Source organism: Ranitomeya variabilis, chromosome 2, assembly GCF_051348905.1.
Source record: "Ranitomeya variabilis isolate aRanVar5 chromosome 2, aRanVar5.hap1, whole genome shotgun sequence".
NCBI lineage: Eukaryota > Metazoa > Chordata > Amphibia > Anura > Dendrobatidae > Ranitomeya > Ranitomeya variabilis.
In genome coordinates, this window is record NC_135233.1 from 876,555,040 (window position 1) to 876,576,966 (window position 21,927).

General features: G+C 40.7%; 1 protein-coding gene across 1 annotated transcript in view; it reads right to left on the reverse strand.

Moving 5' to 3' along the window:
- The window catches only part of LOC143808072 (putative cation-transporting ATPase 13A4), a 506,094-nt gene that overhangs the window by 340,069 nt on the left and 144,098 nt on the right, over positions 1-21,927 (reverse strand). Inside the window, exons 4-7 of the mRNA XM_077290329.1 lie at positions 7,489-7,559; positions 7,177-7,257; positions 6,999-7,068; positions 3,721-3,855 (exon numbers count right to left, since the gene is read on the reverse strand). Coding sequence (XP_077146444.1) covers positions 3,721-3,855; positions 6,999-7,068; positions 7,177-7,257; positions 7,489-7,559 — 357 coding nt within the window. The remainder of the gene's footprint in view (positions 1-3,720; positions 3,856-6,998; positions 7,069-7,176; positions 7,258-7,488; positions 7,560-21,927) is intronic.

Below are 21,927 nucleotides of genomic sequence, written 5' to 3' on the forward strand. Positions count from 1 at the left end.
ATGGTTCACAAATAAAAGTATCCAGGTGTTAGAATGGCCAAGTCAAAGTCCAGACCTCAATCCAATCGAGAATCTGTGGAAAGAGCTGAAAACTGCTCTTCACAAACGATTTCCATCAAACTGAGCTCGAGCTGTTTGCCAAGGAAGAATGGGCAAGAATTTCAGTCTGTCGATGTACAAAACTGATATAGACATACCCCAAGCGACTTGCAGCTGTAATCGCAGCAAAAGGTGGCACAACAAAGTATTAAATTAAAGGTGCCTAATAATATTGCACGCCCCATGTTTCAGTTTTTGAATTTCCACAAAAATTTAAAATAACCAATAAATGTCGTTCAACTTCACAATTGTGTTCCACTTGTTGATTCTTCATCACAAATTTACATTTGGTATCTTTATGTTTGAAGCATGATATATGGGAAAAGGTTGAAAAGTTTCAGGTGGCGGAATACTTTCGCAAGGCACTGTAATAACTTTCCTGAAAGAGAGAGAGAGAGAAAAAGAGACTAGCATACAGCTGAAAGATATGTTGGGGAAGCCCATGCAGCAGTCTGTGAAGGTATAATCTACTACAATGTTTAAAATGGTGATGACCTTCCCTTGAGAATTTTCCATAAATCAAAACACACCTTGTTCAAATTTGGTGGGACCTGCAGATTTCAGGAAATTTGACTCACATTTGATTTCTGTCAACTCGATTCGATATTCTCTAATTAATTGCATTTAAAATTCATATATTCTGCATACACCGTACCTTGTTATAGAGTGCTACTGTATTCTTTGGCTATTTACAATAAAATCATGTCACATTTGCTTCACTCATTTTAGGTGGTGCTGGTCTATATATATATACACTCACCGGCCACTTTATTAGGTACACCATGCTAGTAACGGGTTGGACCCCCTTTTGCCTTCAGAACTGCCTCAATTCTTCGTGGCATAGATTCAACAAGGTGCTGGAAGCATTCCTCAGAGATTTTGGTCCATATTGACATGATGGCATCACACAGTTGCCGCAGATTTGTCGGCTGCACATCCCAAAGATGCTCCATACAAGGCAGGATGGATCCATGCTTTCATGTTGTTTACGCCAAATTCTGACCTTACCATCCGAATGTCGCAGCAGAAATCGAGACTCATCAGACCAAGCAATGGTTATCCAATCTTCTACTGTCCAATTTCGATGAGCTTGTACAAATTGTAGCCTCAGTTTCCTGTTCTTAGCTGAAAGGAGTGGTACCCGGTGTGGTCTTCTGCTGCTGTAGCCCATCTGCCTCAAAGTTCGACGCACTGTGCGTTCAGAGATGCTCTTAGGCCTACCTTGGTTGTAACGGGTGGCGATTTGAGTCACTGTTGCCTTTCTATCAGCTCGAACCAGTCTGCCCATTCTCCTCTGACCTCTGGCATCAACAAGGCATTTCCGCCCACAGAACTGCCGCTCACTGGATTTTTTTTCTTTTTCGGACCATTCTCTGTAAACCCTAGAGATGGTTGTGCATGAAAATCCCAGTAGATCAGCAGTTTCTGAAATACTCAGACCAGCCCCTCTGGCACCAACAACCATGCCACGTTCAAAGGCACTCAAATCACCTTTCTTCCCCATACTGATGCTCGGTTTGAACTGCAGGAGATTGTCTTGACCATGTCTACATGCCTAAATGCACTGAGTTGCCGCCATGTGATTGGCTGATTAGAAATTAAGTGTTAACAAGAAGTTGGACAGGTGTACCTAATAAAGTGGCCAGTGAGTGTATATATATATATATATATATATATATATATATATATATATATATACACACACAGTACAGATACATATCTAAATCTATATACAGCTCTGGCAAAAATTAGCAGACCATTTCAAAATGTTCAGTTTGTCTGATCTTTCTCTTTTTAGGTATATTTGTGAGCAAAGTGAAAGTTACTTTAATCTATAAACTTCTGACAACTTGTCTCTGAATTCCCAGCAATAAATTTTTTATTTTTTTTCTGAAAAAGAAAAATGGTCAAAATTAAAGAAAACAAAAAAAAACAGTTCAATCGATAGGATGATGAATATTGAGGTTTTCAGAGGGGTTAAGGTCTGGAGATTGGGCTGCCCAGGACAGGGTTTTGATGTGGTGGTCTCTTAATCTTTGCCAGAGCTGTATATATATATATATATATATATATATATATATATATATATATATATATACATATATATACACACACACACACACACTGCTAAAAAGATAAAGGGAACAATAAACAACAGGATATAACTATGTTATATAACGATGTTTTGGTCACTTTTGAATGTTGGTTGTGCTTTCACACTCTTGATAGCATGAGACGGACTCTACAATCCACACAAGTGGCTCAGGCAGTGCAGCTCATCCAGGATGGCACATCAATGCGAGCTGTGGCAAGAAAGTTTGCTGTGTCTGTCAGCATAGTTTCCAGAGGCTGGAGGAGCTACCAGGAGAGAGGCCAGTACACCAGGAGATGTGGATGGGCTGTAGGAGGGCAACAACCCAGCAGAAGGACTGCTACCTCAGCCTTTGTGCAAGGAGGAACAGGAGGAGCAATGCCAGAGCCCTGCAAAATGACCTCCAGCAGGCCACAAATGTGCACGTGTCTGCACAAATGGTTAGAAACCGACTCCATGAGGATGGTCTGAGTGCCCGATGTCCACAGATGGGGGTTGTGCTCACAGCCCAACACCGTACAGGACGCTTGGCATTTGCCACAGAACACCAGGATTGGCAAATTCGCCACTGGCATCCTGTGCTCTTCACAGATGAAAGCAGGTTCCCAATGAGCACATGTGACAGATGTTACAGAGTCTGGAGACGCTGTGGAGAGCGACCTGCTACCTGCAACATCCTTCAGCATGACCGGTTTGGCAGTGGGTCAGTAATGATGTGGGGTGGCATTTCTGTGGAGGGCCGCACAGCCCTCCAGGCGCTCGCCAAAGGTAGCCTGACTGCCATTAGGAACCTAGATGAGATCCTCAGACCCCTTGTGAGACCATATGCTGTTGCGGTTGGCCCTGGGTTACTCCTAATGCAGGACAATGCCAGGCCTCATGTGGCTGAAGTGTGTCAGCAGTTCCTGCAACATGAAGGCATTGAAGCTATCGACTGACCCGCCCTTTTCCCAGACCTGAATCCGATTGAACACATCTGGGACATCATGTCTCGCACCATCCACCAGCGTTACGTTGCACCACAGACTGTCCAGGAGTTGGCGGATGCTTTAGTCCAGGTCTGGGAGGAGATCCCTCAGGAGACCATCCGCCACCTCATCAGGAGCATGCCCAGGTGTTGTAGCACGTGGAGGCCGCACACACTACTAAGCATCATTTCCTTGTCTTGAGGCATTTCCACTGAAGTTGGATCAGCCTTTAACTTCATTTTCCACTTTGATTTTGAGCATCATTCCAACTCTAGAACTTCGTGGGATATTAGTTGTGATTTACATTGTTCATTTTTAGGTTTTATTGTTCTCAACACATTCCACTTTGTAATGAATAAAGATTTACAACTGGAATATTTCATTCAGTGATATCTATATGTGGGATTTTAGTGTTCTCTTTATTTTTTTGAGAAGTGTATATAGATTTAGGTTTAGATATTAGTGTATAATTTATCGTATATACTGTATTTGTATATATCTATATATCCATATATATGTATATATATGATGCCTAGTCATTACAGCTATAAGATCACTTACCTTCCTCATATTAAATATTGTGGCAGAAATGGAAACCAAGGTTATCACAAGAAGAATTGCAGTATACTGATAGTAGGCAACAGCAAACCATAAACTTAAAGAATAAGCTTGAAAAATGTAATATGGATTTAAAACCTATACAAAATAAAATAAAGGGAAAAAGAATTATTTGAAAATAGTTACTTAGTAACAATGCATAGCTTTACTGCATACCATGAATAGGGGAAAAGCTGCAATAATAAATACAGTACTGAATAACACAGTCCTGCGGTGAAACATGCTTCATGGTCACCAAGAAATCTAAGCTCTTAAAACTTAAAACTTGAAACACTTCCCCTTGAGTAAGCAAATGTGAAACGCACATCGGGGCAGTGTGGGGCGTTCCATCTCCATACACCATGGGTAAGTTGCAAATCTTACTACCGATTTGCGATTATGATTGACATTATTATATATATGGACACTTGTGCGCTTTGACTGCTGACTCTTTTTTGTGAATTCATAAAATTCGAGTAACTTGTAGTTCATATTATGCCGGCACATCTATAGTTACTCTTTCTATTCTCACTTTTACCCTTCTGATTTTCTATGCGAACTGAATTTTTCCTATGCTTTAATCTATGAACGTCTAGTTATCTTGTCACCTGACACCTATATATTTGAATTCAGTACTTGGTGATTTTCGCTTTCATGGATGACATCTTTGATGGATAGGAATGCCCCTTTATATTTTTTGTTCCTCCTTTTGCTATAAGACCTATTTTGTAATGTTAATTGTTTTTTATATATCTGTGGTGCCTCTGAGGGTCCAGTCACCACAGAGGTACTGCACCTCAGCCAGAGGTGTGGTACCCCACGCTACCCGGTACCCGCACACTAGCATCTAACACAGGGCCGGCTCCAGGTTTTTGAGGGCCCCGGGCGAAAGAGTCTCAGTGGGCCCCCTCTTTAACACATACAATGATTCATAATGCACAGATACAGGAGAGAAATATAGCACAGCCATGTAGCATATAACACAGTCCACGTAATATATAGCACAGCCCACGTGGTATATAGCACAGCCATGTAGTGTATAACATCCCACATAGCATATAACACAGCCCACGTAGTATATAGCACAGCCCCCGTAGTATATTGCCCAGCTCACGTAGTATATAGCACAGCCCACATAGTATATAGCACAGCCAGTCATGTAGTATATAGTCTATAAGTCCCACCCACACCCAGCAACACTCAGATGCCACACTGTAGGTCTGTGGTGGCCCCGTACAGTCGCACCTTGTCCTCCCAGGCTGCATCCCCCCCGCAATGCTTTGGTTTGGGACCAGCCTGGAACTTGGAAGGAAGACTCACTGCTTTCACCATCACTCACGCCGTCGCCCCTGTTGTACAGGGACGGCCCGGGTGCACCGTTCACTGACTGCTCGCTGCTCATGCTCGTCGTTGTCTTCCTGCTTGGCGCCGGACCTGGTTGGAGAGTGGACGATTCCTGAGCTCACCTGGAAGTGACGACACAGATGACCGCCGGCCCGGAAGTGACTCTTCATATCCATGGTGACGGTGTGGTGAGTATTCCAGCACCTGCACAGCAAAACTCAGTCACAGAGAGAGCTCTGTGCCGCGCCTGCTGCCAGGGATGGCTCCGCCTCCGAGTCCTGGCAGGGAGACTGAGATCACGGAGCTGATCTTGTAAACACACACACAGCACAGCTGGATGAAGTCTGGCTGCAGGGGCCCCCAGGAGCACATCAGTGTAGAACCGTCCATGTCTGTACTGTAGTGTTACTACCTTAAATGGGCCCCGCCATCTTGCCAGGGTTCTGGCACTTGCCCAGGTATGCCGGGTGCTGACGCCAGCCCTGATCTAACACCACACCCCTCCAGGCCAGGGGATCTGGGTGGACCCTATTTAGGGAGGGCTCCATCTAAGGCTGGAGGGGGGAACAAGGTAGAGGGTGTGGATGGAGGGAGGAGATAAGGGTAGGAGACCAGGGGTAGAGTGACAGTTGGGAGTGAAGTGTTGTTATGGAAACAGGAGGGAGGTTGAGTCAGTTGGTGAGGAGAAGAGGAGACAGAGGAGCAATGGTGGAAAAGGAGCTCTAGAGAGAGAAGGAGTCCTAGGGGCCAGGTGTTAGGTGTCGAGTTCCTGCCTCTGCACAGGGGGAATCTCGAACCCCCTCCGCTGCAGTCTCCCATTCTTCTTCAGCCGCAGTGGAGCCTGCTCAGCGGAGATGTCGGTCCCAACATCTGGCTCAGGCTGATACTGAGCAACTGGATACTACTGTTCTTCTAGGCTCTGACTTTGTAGCCAGTACTGGTCAGCGGCGAGCAGACGTCTCTGGTCCTGCTTTTCCCCTTCTGAGCATTCCCAGGGTAAGACCTCTCATTGGACGTCGGGGGTCACATGCTCAGATACTGCAGCAGCTCCCACTGGTTCTCTAGGAAGGTCCTGAAGTTTCTGCAGCTATAAAAGGTTTGCATGGCTGCATGGCCATGCACTAGTATTATGTTAGGGTTGGTGGAATGCACCGAGTATATATACATGTATTATTAGGTGCGTTCACAACCCGGGGTCCACTGTGCAGGAGAGGAACCTGCTGCTGGCAAATGGTGGCTCTATATGGCGGTATAAGCGAACTCTGTTAACTCCACAGAGTCGCTAGGAACAAGATGCTGTGCCCTGTTAACCTCACAGAGGTACACAGCTACCAACCAGAGCAAACTGTGGTCATGCACTCAGAGAAAACAGACAAACAACTCATCACCAGAGGTGCCGGTATTCTAGCGGCTTATTTCAGCCAAGGCCCTGAATACACTAATACAAACTCCTCACTGGAGGTGCCAGTATTCTAGGGGCTTATTTCAGCCAAACCCTAACCGCATCCAGACATGACCGCACTGGCGCTGAGCTCATAGACATTGGTTTGAAACTAGCGCATGGCCGTGCAGCAATGTGAACCTTTCATAGCTGCAGCAACTTCAGGACCTTCCTAGAGGACCAATGGGAGCTGCTACAGTACCTGAGCAACTTCAGCAAATTGTTTTACAACATAACTGAACATGCTGCTGATTTAAAATCTGCTTTACAAGTAAATGTTCATGATTTCTGCAGCAAGTAGATGAAATTCAGGAAAACCTCATCCTTTTTACTTGTACTGCAAAACGTTACATATTTTCTGCCTCAAAAATTTGGATGACAAAGTCCACACCATTTCTGTCCCTTAATTTAGAAAGTGAAGAACAGTATTAGGAGAAAAGAAACATAAATCCCTCACCTCTTTGAAAAACAGCTTCCAGATTGGAGTAACTTCTACCTCAAGTTTGTTCAATCCACATATTTGTTTTCTGCATTTCAAAATTAAGTATAGTGAAATATTGACATATTAGTAAACCTTGAACAACAAAGTAACAAACATCTAACACAAAATGTTGTAATGTAATGTCTACATATACCGGATTTCCTGCTCTTCTTGAGATAAACCAAAACCAAACCTTGCTTGTATATCTGAACAAGAGTATTCATCTTCTAGAACCCTAAATAAAAAAAGAAAATTATTCTCAAATGTATTAAAAAAACAATTAAATATAAATCAGGAAAATAATACATTTAAAAAAAATCTATATTTTTAAAATATTATTATTTTTATTCAATATAGACAAACATTTGCTTGAATAACTTTTGTGCTTTGTTTGACCAAAGGCAACTTTTTGGTGAATCTGTTTGTCATTGGTCCTTCTTAAATATTATATATTTCTTAGACTTACCCAATTTTTTGAAAATGTCCTTCTAATGTGTTCCAAACATATCTAATTTTCTGTACTCTTAAACAGCGTACCTAAAAAAAAAGAATTGATGTAAAATATAGACTATGTACTGCTAATTAGACACACCACTAGTGAACCCTCGGTGCACCTCCAGGCAGATTTACAAATTATTTCTACATTAGATTTCTGATGACGGTCACATCAGATCTCTATAAAAAAGGTAAAATTTTAATGGGTGCAAGCCCTGATACAGCCATACTTCTACTTCTTTATGTAAAAAATGTTCTGACAGGTTGACTTCAACATCATAGCAGGGCACATTATTTTAATAAGCGAACAGGGGAGTAACGGCCGGACCCATGGAGGATGGAGGCCCACCGATGCCAGCTCTATTTCCACCTGAATGGGTGTTCTCCACAAGCCTCAAGCCTTTCAGAGGTCAGCAGGTGGTGCAATGACATCAGTGCATTGCACCACCTGCCTGCATCAGAATTGGAGGAGGAAGAAGAAGATGCTGCTATTTGTGGGAGCAGAGATATGTGAGAAGAGTCTTTGTTTTATTCCAAGAAGAGGGACATTAATACTATACTAGAGCAAGGATGGGGGGGAATTATTACAGTATTGGGGCCAAAATTAGAGACATTATTAGTGTATAGGACCAATTGGCAGGCAATATTACTGTATGGGGCCAACTGGGGACATTATAATTATATGATGCCAATTGGCTGGACATTATTACAATATAGTTCCAATTTGGGATACTATTACTACATGGGGTCAATTGAAAGACATTATTACTGTATGGGGCCAATTGGGGTAAATTATTATTGTATAGGGTCAATTGGGGACATTATTACTTTATGGGGACAATTGAGGAACACTATGTATGTATAGAATAGGGGCCAGAATAGGCCTCACTATTGCTCTACAATGAGGGTTAATGATAATATTCCTCATTGTGGTACAAACAATATTTTAAGCTATTTCAACTGTATCTAGGAACAAGAGGTGTACGCTATTACTGTATTGGTGCCACTGCGGGGGAGTATTACTGCTGTATTTGAGTATAAAGACAGACATTACTACTTTGGGGGGGCAAAGGGGAAATATTACTAATTTATGGGTGCCACATACAAAGACAAATGCAGACATCATCTGTGAGTCATTGTACTATATACTCCTACACTATCTACAGAGCTTCTGTGTGTATTTATCACTAGTGTATATATTAATGTCAGCACAGTAATTTTTGTTAATGAAAACTGTGGTGATATTAGTTGGTCAGTATGTGGTGGTAATATGTGGCCTGGCCATCATGTGGCAGTATTTATACATCTTATGTGGTATTATTGGGATATTGCTCATAGTATAGTGAATTTTGCTCAATAACAGCATGGAAGTTATATTCAGACTTTATATGGTGATAATAACATATGATCATGTTGTGACATTATTTCTTTTTTATGCAGTGTTATTGGTATATTAGATTTGGCATAACAATATAGTGATAATACTTGCTTTTTGGTAATTGTATGACTTTATTATTTAGATGTATTACTTACGAAATGATCTTAATACTGCATTTTCTGTGAGCCCCATTTTTTCTACATTTACAAGGAATGGCATGAGAAAATGGACCTCACAATTTGTTACCCACTTTCTTCTGACAGTGCTGATTGGACAAATGGCAGAACTCAGAAAGGATGGAGCATCATTTGAATTTGTTGTCCCATGTGCCACAGCCCTAAGATCCCTAAACAGCAGAAACCCCAAACAAGTGACCCCATTTTGGAAACTCGACCCTCCCAAGAAACTTAATCTGGGGGGTATAGTGAATACTTTGAACTCCCAGTTACTAAACAGAATTTGATAACATTAGGTTGTCATATTGAAAATGTACGCTTTTATTTACAAAAGTGATTCTTTATCTCTAAACTTCTTTCATTTTTGCAAGAGGAAACCAGAAAAAGTGCCATAGGCGCTTCACAGAACTTTTTAAAATTCGAAGTGAAAATTAAAATGATGTGTTTTTCCAATAAAATGTTATTTTAGCCCCCACATTTTTAATTATGACAATGGATAATAGAAGCAAACAGACTCCAAAATTTTTTGTGCAATTTCTCCTGAACATGAAACTATGCCATATATTGTTAAAAACTGCTGTTTGGGCACATGGCAGGGTTCAGAAATGCAAGAATCATTTGAAATTTGATATTTGTAGCGTAAGATTTTCTGAAGTCAATTGTGAATCCTCTAATGTAATTGCTGACCTCCTGACATAAAAAAACAGCAGAAACTCTCCAAAACTTTCCCCATTTTGTTAAACTAGACCCCTGAAGGAATTCTGTTTAGGTGTGGGATAAGTTAGGTTTTTCATTGGTAACATTATGGGGTACATAATAATTTTTGCTCGCTTTCAGTATAGGGCTGGGATCATATTCTTCTTTTCTATGCTGAGTACGTACGTCAGGGTTTCCGCTTAAATCCCACAATATTGCAATTCAGACGAAACCCTCGATGGAACCACTTACTATAATAGGGCTAATACAGACACTTTGGAAACTGTTTGGCATCTGTTATGGTGGTATCCATCTTTTTAGGCATGTATAGAAGTGTGGACGTCCACACTTGTGCTCTAAAAATGCCTAAAATAATACAACACCACTGGAACAAAGACCAAAGTGTCTCCATCTTCCTCATAAGTGAGTGGTTCCATTGAGGATATTGTCTGAATCACATTGTTTCGGGATTTACACCGAAACAATGATATAAGCACTCAGGGGAGAGCGCAGAATAAATGTGATCGATCCGATAGATGCTACTCCGCAGGCGCCTGTGGTGCCATCTTGGAGAAGGCATTTTTTTTCTGTCTCTAGCAAGAGAGATGCTTGCGCAGTAGCATCTATTGCATCGCCGATAGCTGGAACTGCACAGGCATGGCCAGTGCCATTTTGTAACAGTTTCTTTTTCTTATGAATTTATTTATACCAGCAACAATATTAATAAAATTATATATAATAAGGAGAAATCAAGAGTTTTTACGTATAAAAATATATATTTTATTACATATAATATTTACAATTTTTCATCATTACAATAGTACTCAAGACAATATGTCAATATGGAAAAAATGATCCAACTCGGTGATAGCGCTGTGCGATCACTAACAGGGGGCTGACCAAGTGCCAAGGTTCCAAAAAATATTAATAAAATGCACATTACACATGCGATAAAGCCGCCGCTGGTGCATGACTCCTGAAGATGATTTTTTTGTTCAATATATATAAAATTCATTATGTAAAATAGGGAGCAGGTCACTGAGGGATCAGTGACCTGTCAGAAGCCATAAAGATGAATAGCTAAGCAGAGCACCACATGAAGACCCCCCCCCCCCCCGCACAGCCCCGCCCAGGAGTACGAGCATATCATTTACTGAAAATTGAAAATAAAGATTATACAACAGCCACAAGATGGCTTTCATCGACAAAGGTATCATTTTAATCAGTATAACGGTGCCAACCTGACAATGTCTGTAGGTTACTGTACACAATCCTGCTGACAGGTTCCCTTAAATCAACTTCTTGGGAGGCAGAATGAACAAATAGACAGCAACACAAGAATAGGTGCTATTTTTATTTTTGCTCAATTTTCTGTGAGATACTAGGGAATAGACAGATTTATTCTTCTAGTCTGTATGATTATAATGAAACCAGATTAATACTTTTTTAATGTTTTTGCTGCTGTCACAATAATTTCTTTTTTATTAAAAAAAATAGCTAATTTATCATCATATTCTGAGAGCTGTAACTTTAATTTTTTTTGTCGAACAGAGCTGTATGAGGATTTATTTTTTTGCGTAACGAGTTGGACATTATTTTATTATGATGTTGGGACACATAACATTTTTTGCTCACTTTTGTTCAGATTTTTGAGACACTGAATGATCAAAAACCAGCATTTTTTTGTTTTTACACATTCTGTGCCATGGGCAGCCACTGACAGCTTGGGGCCCTGTGCAAGAAATGTGCTTGGGACCCCCTCCTTTTACAGCAACCAAGATACAGAGGCCTCGCCTCTGTCCACTCCACCGGAGGTCAAGTTCTTCAGGGCCTGCGCTCCGACAGGTAAGCTCACCGCAGATGGCTTGTCACTGTGATGTAACCTGGAGTATTTTATCTAGTGCATGAAAGCACTAAGAGGTTCGTTTGTTGCACCTGGGACTGGGTTATGGGTAGCTGTGAGAGATAGGCGGGTCTAGTTACCCACATACCTCACCTCTGCGTGTCGTTAACAGCCTATATAATGGAGGCTGTTTGGCACATGGTCTGTATGTTGGGAGGGAGAAGGCCTCCTGTGTGTGTTTGGCTCCAAACCAAGCCTGAAAGTGGGACACTACCCCAGCCTGTGTGCCCACAGGCCTGATGGAGCAGAGCCCTGCTATGGACATATGGACTTTGTTTGCCTGCTTATGAAGTAATAACCCCACATGAATTTTTAATGGAACAAGCCCCCCGTCTTCCTCCAGACGCACCCAAGTGAGAACAACCCCTACAATATATATATATATATATATATATATATATATATATATATACTATATATATATATACATATAAGTATACATATACATATATATATATATATATATATATATATATATATATATATATATATATATATATATATATATATTTACACACAATACAGACCAAAAGTTTGGACACACCTTCTCATTCAAAGATTTTTCTATTTTTCTGTATTTTCATGACTATGAAAATTGTACATTCACACTGAAGGCATCAAAACGATGAATTAACGCATGTGGAATTATATACTTATGAAAGAAGTGTGAAACAACTGAAAATATGTGTTATATTCTAGGTTCTTCAAAGTAGCCACCTTTTGCTTTGAATACTGCTTTGCACACTCTTGGCTTTCTCTTGATGAGCTTCAAGAGGTAGTCACCGGAAATGGTCTTCCAACAGTCTTGAAGGAGTTCCCAGAGATGCATAGCAATTGTTGGCCCTTCACTCTGCGGTCCTGCTCACTCCAAACCATCTCGATTGGGTTCAGGTCTAGTGACTGTGGAAGCCAGGTCATCTGGCGTAGCACCCCATCACTCTCCTTCTTAGTCAAATAGCCCTTACACAGCCTGGAGGTGTGTTTGGGGTCATTGTCCTGTAGAAAAATAAATAATGGTCCAACTAAACGCAAACCGGATGGAATAGCATGCCGCTGCGATATGCTGTGGTAGCCATGCTGGTTCAGTATGCCTTCAATTTTTAATAAATCCCCAACAGTGTCACCAGCAAAGCACCCCCACACCATCACACCACCTCCTCCTCCATGCTTCACGGTGGGAACCAGGCATGTAGAGTCCATCCGTTCTCCTTGTCTGCATTGCACAGAGGCATGGTGGTTGGAACCAAAAATCTCAAATTTGGACTCATCAGAACAAAGCACAGATTTTCACTGGTCTAATGTCCATTTCTTGTGTTCTAAAGCCCAAACAAGTATCCTCTGCTTGTTACAAGGAAAAAAAACGATGTTTCAGCTCACCCTTAGTTCAAACGAGATGGTGGAAATCAGTCCGAGCACGGAGACAAAGTGTTGCTGCCACAACACTGATTGACATGTAGAAAAAGACGGTGTGAATCCAGCTCCAGGATAAAATGCGAAAATTTTATTTGAAAATTTTAAAACGCTGCTAGAACATGACCGGCATGAAAGGTGACGGAGAGCAACCAGCACCTGACTGGACGCGTTTCGGGCAACGGATGTGCCCTTAGTCCTCAGTATCACTCAGTATCATACTGAGGACTAAGGGCACATCCGTTGCACATCATGTTCTAGCAGCGTTTAAAAATTTTCAAATAAAATTTTTGCATTTTATCCTGGAGCTGGATTCACACCGTCTTTTTCTACATCTTCTGCTTGTTGCCTGTTCTTAGCAGTGGTTTCCTAGCAGCTATTTTACCATGAAGGCCTGCTGCACAAAGTCTCCTCTTAACAGTTGTTGTAGAGATGTGTCTGCTGCTAGAACTCTGTGTGGCATTGACCTGGTCTCTAATCTGAGCTGCTGTTAACCTGCGATTTCTGAGGATGGTGACTTGGATACACTTATCCTCAGAAGCGGAAATGACTCTTGGTCTTCCTTTCCTGGGGCAGTCATCATGTGAGCCAGTTTCTTTGAAGAACTTAATGTTTTTTGCAACTGCACTTGGGGACACTTTCAAAGTTTTCCCAATTTTTCGTACTAACTGACCTTCATTTCTTAAAGTAAAGATGGCCACTCATTTTTCTTTACTTAGCTGCTTTTTTTGCCATAATACAAATTCTAACAGTGTATTCAGTAGGACTATCAGCTGTGTTTCCACCAGAATTCTGCACAACACAACTGATGGTCCCAACCCAATTTACAAGGCAAGAAATCACATTTATTAAACCTGACAGGGCACACCTATGAAGTGAAAACAATTTCTGGTGATACCTCTTGAAGCTCATCAAGAGAATGCCAATAGTGTGCAAAGCAGTAATCAAAGCAAATGGTGGCTACTTGGAAGAACCTAGAATATAAGACACTAGACTGTGGCCTGATTCTATCGCATCGGGTATTCTAGAATATGCATGTCCCCGTAGTATATGGACAATGATGATTCCAGAATTCGCGGCAGACTGTGCCCGTCGCTGATTGGTCGAGGCAACCTTTCTGACATCATCGTTGCCATGGCAACCATTATGACATCTACGTCGATACTGTGCCCGTCGCTGATTGGTCGAGGCAAATTCGTGGCAGACTGTGCCCGTCGCTGATTGGTCGAGGCAACCTTTATGACATCATCGTCGCCATGCTGTTGCTGATTGGTCGAGGCCTGGCGGCATCAAAGCAGGGACATGTCAGCTGTTTTGAACAACTGACATGTGCCCGTAATAGGCACGGGCAGAATCGCAATCTGCCCGCGCCTATTAACTAGTTAAATGCCGCTGTCAAACGCAGACAGCAGCATTTAACTACAGCTTCCGGCCGGGTATTTTGAACTCCCAGTTACTAAACAGAATTTGATAACATTAGGTTGTCATATTGAAAATGTACGCTTTTATTTACAAAAATGTTGCTTTATCCCTAAAATTCTTTCACTTTTGCAAGAGGAAACCAGAAAAAGTGCCATATGCGCTTCACAGAGCTTTATAAAATTAGAAGTGGAAATGAAAATTATGCTTTTTTTCCAATAAAATGCTATTTTAGCCCTCACATTTTTAATTATGACAATGGTTAATAGAAGCAAACAGACTCCAAAATTTGTTGTATAATTTCTCCTGAACATGAAACTATGCCATATATTGTTAAAACTGCTGTTTGGGCACATGGCAGGGTTCAGAAATGCAAGAATCATTTGAAATTTGATTTTTGTAGCGTGAGATTTTCAGAATTCAATTGTGAATCCCCTGACGTATTTGCTGACCTCCTGACATAACAAAACTGCAGAAAATCCCCCAAACTTGCCCCATTTTGTTAAACTAGACCCCTCAAGGTATTTTAATTATGTGTGGGATAAGTTAGGTGTTTAATTGGTAACATTTTGGGGTACATAATAATTTTTGCTCGCTTTCAGTATAGAGCTGGGATCGTATTCTTGCGTTCTATGCTGAGCACATACGTCAGGGTTTCCGTTTAAATCCCATAATATTGCAATTCAGACGAAACCCTTGATAGAACCACTTACTATAATATGGCTAATACAGCCACTTTGGAAACTGTTTGGCATCTATTCTGGTGGTATCCATCCTTTTAGGTATGCATAGAACTGTGGTAGTGCACAGTTGTGCTCTAAAAATGCCTAAAATTATTCGACACAGCTGGTACAAAGACCAAAGTGTCTCTGTCTTCCTCATACGTGAGTGTTTCCATTGAGGATATTGCCTGAATCGCGCTGTTTTGAGATTTACACTGAAACCTCGATATAAGCACTCAGAGGAGAGAGCAGGATAAATGCGATCGATCTGATAAATGCTACTGTGCAGGCGCCAGTGGCGCCATCTTGGGGAAGGCATTTTTTTTCTAGCAAGAGAGATGCTTGCACAGTAGCATCTATTGCATCTCCGATAGCTGCAACTGCAGAGGAGTGGCCGGCACCATTTTGTGACCAAATTTTTTTTTTTAATGAATTTATTTATACCAGCAATTAAAATAATTGAATTCACATTACACATGCGATCAAGCTTTAGCGCAGGCGCCGCCGCTGGTGCCTGCCTCCTGAAGGTGATTTTTTTTGTTCAGTATATATAAAATTCATTATGTAAAATAGGGAGCAGGTCACTGCAGGATCAGTCACCTGACAGAATCCATAAAGATGAATAGCACAGCCCTGCCCCGGAGCACGAGCATATCATTTACTGAAAACTGAAAATAAAGTTTAAACAACACTCACAAGACGGATTTAATCAACAAAGGTATCATTTTAATCAGTATATCGGTGTCAACCTGACAATGTCTGTAGGTTACTGTACACAATCCTGCTGACAGGCTCCCTTTAGTCAACTTCTTGGGAGACAGAATGAACAAATAGACAGCAACACAAGAATAGGTGCTATTTTTATTTTTGCTGAATTTTCTGTGAGATACTAGGGAACAGACGGATTTATTCTTCTTTTCTGTATGATTATAATGATACCACATTAATATATTTTTAATGTTTTTGCTGCTGTCACAATAATTTCTTTTTTACAAAAAAAATAGCTAATTCATCATCATATTCTGAGAGCTGTAACTTTAATTTTTTATGTAGAACAGAGCTGTATGAGGATTTATTTTTTTGCGTAACGAGTTGGACATTATTTTATTATGATGCTGGGATACATAATGTTTTTTGCTCACCTTTTGTTCAGATTTTTCAGACACTGAATGAACAAAAAACAGCAATTCACTTTTTGTTTTTATATATTCTGTGCCAGGGGCAGCCACTGACAACTTTGGGCCCTGTACAAGAAATGTGCTTGGGACCCCCTCTTTTACAGCAACCAAGATACAGATGTATGTATATATGTATGTGGGCATACAGGCTGGGGTAGTGTTCCGCACTCAGGCTTAGTCTGGAGCCAAACACACAGGAGGCCTTCTCCCTCCCAACATACAGACCATGTGCCAAACAACAGCATCCATTATATAGGCTGTTAACCACACGCAGAGGTGAGGTATGTGGGTAGCTAGACCGGCCTATCTCTCACATTTACCCATAACCCAGTCCCAGCACGTGACCTCCGGGGAGTGGACAGAGGCGGGGCCAGACGCCAAGTAGCGGCGGTGACTGGCGAAGCCGGAGAGTAGTCTGAATGTGCCGAGGTCATGCTGGGGGGTAGATGAAGTGCCAGAAGGGTGAGAAGTAAGCGTGGTCGAGACGCAGCAAAAAGGTTGGGGATGCGAAGATAGTACAGACAGGAGCGAAGTTAGAGTACCAAGCCTAAGGTCAGAGCCAGAAACAGACAATAGCATGTAGTCACAAGCCAAAGCACAGAACGAGAAAACAGGCCGAGTCATACACAAGAAAGCAAATGGACTGAACAGCAGGCAAGCACACCAGGGGGTCAGACACACAGCCAAGACAGAGGTATCACTGACAAGGATCCCCAGATGAAGGCGGGTAGATGTAGCCCTCCTCAAACCAAAAGGAGGCTATACAAATTAACCTTGAAAGAACAGGGAAGGAACCCTGTCCACAACCATGACAGTACCCCCCTCTTAATGGGGGGTCACTGAACCCCCCAGGCTTCTCAGGATGCCTGGCATGAAAAGCTCGAACAAACCGATCAGCATGCTCTGAATCAGTCGAGACCCATACCCCTTCCAGTGCACCAAATACTGCAGATTCCATCGTACCCACTGAGAATCAACAAAACGCCCCACTTCATACTCCAGATGACCTTCCACTAACACAGGAGGAATGATGACCGAGGAGTCCTCCTCGACTGCTCCCAATGGTTTCAAATGGACCTGTGAAAAACGTTGGATATTTTGAAGGAGGTGGGAAGCTGTAACCTGTAGGCCACTGGGTTGACAACCTCAATAATTGTATATGGGAAAATGAACTTAGGACCCAGTATGGCCAAGGGGACCTTAAGCTTAATATTACAGGTGGATAACCACACCTTCTTGCCCACTCCGAACGCAGGACCCGACATGGTAGTTATATTCAGACTTTATATGGTGATAATAATATTATGATCATGTTGTGACATTATTTCTTTTATATGTAGTGTTATTGCTACATTAGATTTGGCATAGCAATATTGTGATAATATTTGCTATTTGGTAGCTGTATGACTTTATTATTTAGATGTAGTACTTACAAAATGATCTTATTACCTCATTTTCTGTGAGATCTATATGTTTGACCTTTATGACTATGCCAAATTTTTTAAATCTGACCAGTGTCGATTCATGTGGCAATAACACTGGAACACTTCAACGCATTCAAGTGAATCTGATATTATGGTTTTCGTAACACATTGTACTTTATAACTGTGGTAAATTTAGGTGGATATGTTTTGTTTTTATTTGTAAAAATAGTGGAAATTTGGTGAAAATATAGAAAAATTTGCACCTTTCAAACTTTCAATTTTTATCTTCTTAAGTCAGGGAGACATGCTGTACAAAATAATTAATAAATAACTTTTCCCATATGTCTACTTTACATCTGCATAATTTTTCAAACATTGTATTATTTTGTTAGGATGTTAGAAGGGTTAAAAGTTGAGCAGCAATATCTCATTTTTTCAATTCTCTTGCAAAACCTGTTTCTTCACGGAACTTTCTACATTTACATTTTCTTTAAGGGGCCTATATGTTGGAAACTCTCCAAAAGTGATAACATCTTATAAACTGCACGCCTCAAATATTTCAAAACTGTTGTCAGGAAATTTTTAAGACTTTAGATGCCACACCTGAATTAAAGCAAAGTGGAATGCAAAAAAAAAAATAACTTTTCCTATAACATGTCACTTTAGCCCCATTTTTTCACTTTTACAAGGAATAGCAGGATAAAATGGACCTCACAATTTGTTACCCACTTTCTTCTGACAGTGCTGATACCAAACATGTGGTCAGAAACCTCTAATTGGACAGATGGCAGAACTCAGAAGGGAAGGAGCATCATTTGAATTTGTTGTCCCATGTGCCGCGGCCCTAAGATGCCTAAACAAGCAGAAACCCCAAACAAGTGATCGCATTTTGGAAACTCGAACCTCCAGGAAATTTAATCTGCGGAGTATAGTGAGTATTTTGTACTCCCAGTTACTAAACAGAATTTGATAACATTAGGTTGTCATATTGAAAGTGTACGCTTTTATTCACAAAAATGTTGCTTTATCCCTAAACTTCTTTCACTTTTGCAAAAGGAAACCAGAAAAAGTGCCATTGTCGCTTCACAGAACTTTTTAAAATTTGAAGTGAAAATGAAAATTATGTTTTTTTCAATAAAATATTATTTTAGCCCCCCCATTTTTAATTTTGATAATGGATAATAGAAGCAAACAGATGCCATAATTTGTTGTGCAATTTCTCCTGAGCATGAAACTACCCCATATATTGTTAAAAACTGCTGTTTGGGCACATGGCAGGGTTCAGAAATGCAAGAATCAGTTGAAATTTGATTTCTGTAGGGTAATATTTCAGAAATCAATTGTGAATTTCCTGACATCTTTGCTGACCTCCTCACATAACAAAACAGCAGAAACTCCCCCAAACGTGTCCCATTTTGGTAAACTAGACCCCTCAAGGAATTCTACTAACGTGTGGGATAATTAACGTTTTTAATTGGTAACATTATGGGGCACATAATCATTTTTGCTCACTTTCAGTATAGTGCTGGGATCATATTCTTGTGTTCTATGCTGAGCACGCACGTCAGGGTTTCCGTTTAAATCCCACAATATTGCAATTCAGACGAAACCCTCGATGGAACCACTTACTATAATAGGGCTAATACAGACACTTTGGAAACTGTTTGGCATGTGTTCTGGTGGTATCCATCTTTTTAGGCATGTATAGAAGTGTGGACGTCCACGCCTGTGATCTAAAACGCCTAAAATAATACAACACCACTGGAACAAAGACCAAAGTGTCTCCATCTTCCTCATAAGTGAGTGGTTCCATTGAGGAAATTGTCTGAATCGAGTTGCTTTGGGATTTACACTGAAACCCAGATATAAACTCAGGGGAGAGCACAGGATAATTGTGATCGATTTGATAGATGCTACTACGCAGGCGCCGGTGATGCCATCTTGGAGAAGGCACTTTTTTTTCTTTCTCTAGCATGAGAGATGCTTGCGCAGTAGCATCTATTGCATCGCCATTAACTGAAACTACACAGGCATGGCCAGCGCCATTTTGTGACACATTTTTTTTTCTTATGAATTTATTTATACCAGCAATTAAAATAATTAAATGCATTTTATACATGCGATCAAGCTGCAGCTCAGGCACCACCGCTGGTGCCTGCATCCTGAAGTTGATTTTTTTGTTCAATATATAAAAAATCATTATGTAAAATAGGGAGCAGGTCACTGAGTGATCAGTGACCTGTCAGAAACCATGCAGATGAACAGCTAAGCAGATTACCACATGAAGACCCCCCGCACAGCCCCTCCCCAGAGCACGAGCATATCATTTTACTGAAAACTGAAAATAAAGATTAAATAACAACCACAAGACGAATTTCATCAACAAAGGTATCATTTTAATCAGTATATCAGTGCCAACCTGACAATGTCTGTAGGTTACTGTACACAATCCTGCTGACAGGTTCCCTTTAATCAGATTCTTGGGAGGCAGAACAAAAAAATAGACAGCAACACAAGAATAGGTCCTATTTTTATTTTTGCTCAATTTTCCATGAGATACTAGGAAATAGATGGATTTATTCTTCCTGTCAGTATGATTATAATGATACCAGATTAATATTTTAATGTTATTGCTGCTGTCACACACTAATAATGCCTTTTTTTATTTAAAAAAAAATGTCTAATTCAGCGTCATATTCTGAGAGCTGTAACTTTTTAATTTTTTTGGTGAACAGAGATGTATGAGGACTTATTTTTTGCGCAACAAGTTGGAAATCATTTTGTTACGGTTTCGGGACATGTAAAGTTTTTTGTTCACCTTTTGTTCAGATTTTTCAGACACTGAATGAACAAAAAACACAATTTACTTTTTGTGTTTATACATTCTGTGCAGGGGCAGACACTGACAGCTCGGGACCCTGTGCAAGAAATGTGCTTTTGGCCCCCACCTTTGACGGCAACCAAGATACAGATATACGAGATATATATATAGCTCTGTCAAAAATTAAGAGACCACTGCAAAATTTTCAGTTTGTCTGATTTTTCTCTTTATAGGTATATTTTTGAGTAAAATGTAAATTGTTCTTTTATTCTGTAAACTACTGACAATGTCACCGAAGTTCCAAGCAATACATTTTGTATTTATTTTTGGAAAATGGGAAATGCTCAAAATAACAAAAAATGCATTGCTTGCAGACCACAAATAAAAAAAAAACAAGTTCATAATCATTTAGAAACAGCAATACTAATGTTTTAACTGAAGAAGAGATCAGAAATCAATATTTCGTGGAATAACCATGATTTTTATTCACAGCTTTCTTGTGTCCTGGCATGCTTTCCACCAGTCTTTCACACTGCTTTTGAGTGACCTTATGCCACCCCTGGTACACAAATTAAAACAGCTCTTCTTTGTTTGATGGCTTGAGACTATTCATCTTCCTCTTGATTACATTCCAGAGGTCTTAAATGGGGTTCAGGTCTGGAGATTGGCCTGGCCATGACAGGGATTTGATGTGGTGGTCCTTCATCCACACCTTGATTGACCTATTTGTGTGACATGGTGCATTGTCCTGCTGGAAAAGAACAGTACTAAGAGTTGGGGAAGATTGCCTGAGAAGAAGGAATCAACTGTTTTTCCAGGATAACCTATTATGCGGCTTGATTCATACGTCCTTCACAAAGAACAGCCTGCCCAATTCCAGCCTTGCTGAAGCATCTCTAGATCATCACCGATCCTCCACCAAATTTCACAGTGGGTGCAAGACACTGTGGTTTGAATGCCTCTCCAGGACTCTGTCTAAATATTAGATGACCAGGTGTTGATCTGGGAATGCTTCAGCATTTGTTATTTTGACCACTTCACATTTTTATAAAATATATATTCAAAATGAAATGCTTGGAATGTCAGAGACATGTTGTCAGTAGTTAATAGCATAAAAGAACAATTTAGATTTTACTCAAAAATATACCTATACAGAGAAAAATCAGACAAACTGAAAATTTTACAGTGGTCTATTCATTTTTGCCAGAGTATATACATAGAGCTATGGCAAAAAGTAAGAGACCATCACATCAAAACCCTGTCATTGGCAGCCCAATCTCCAG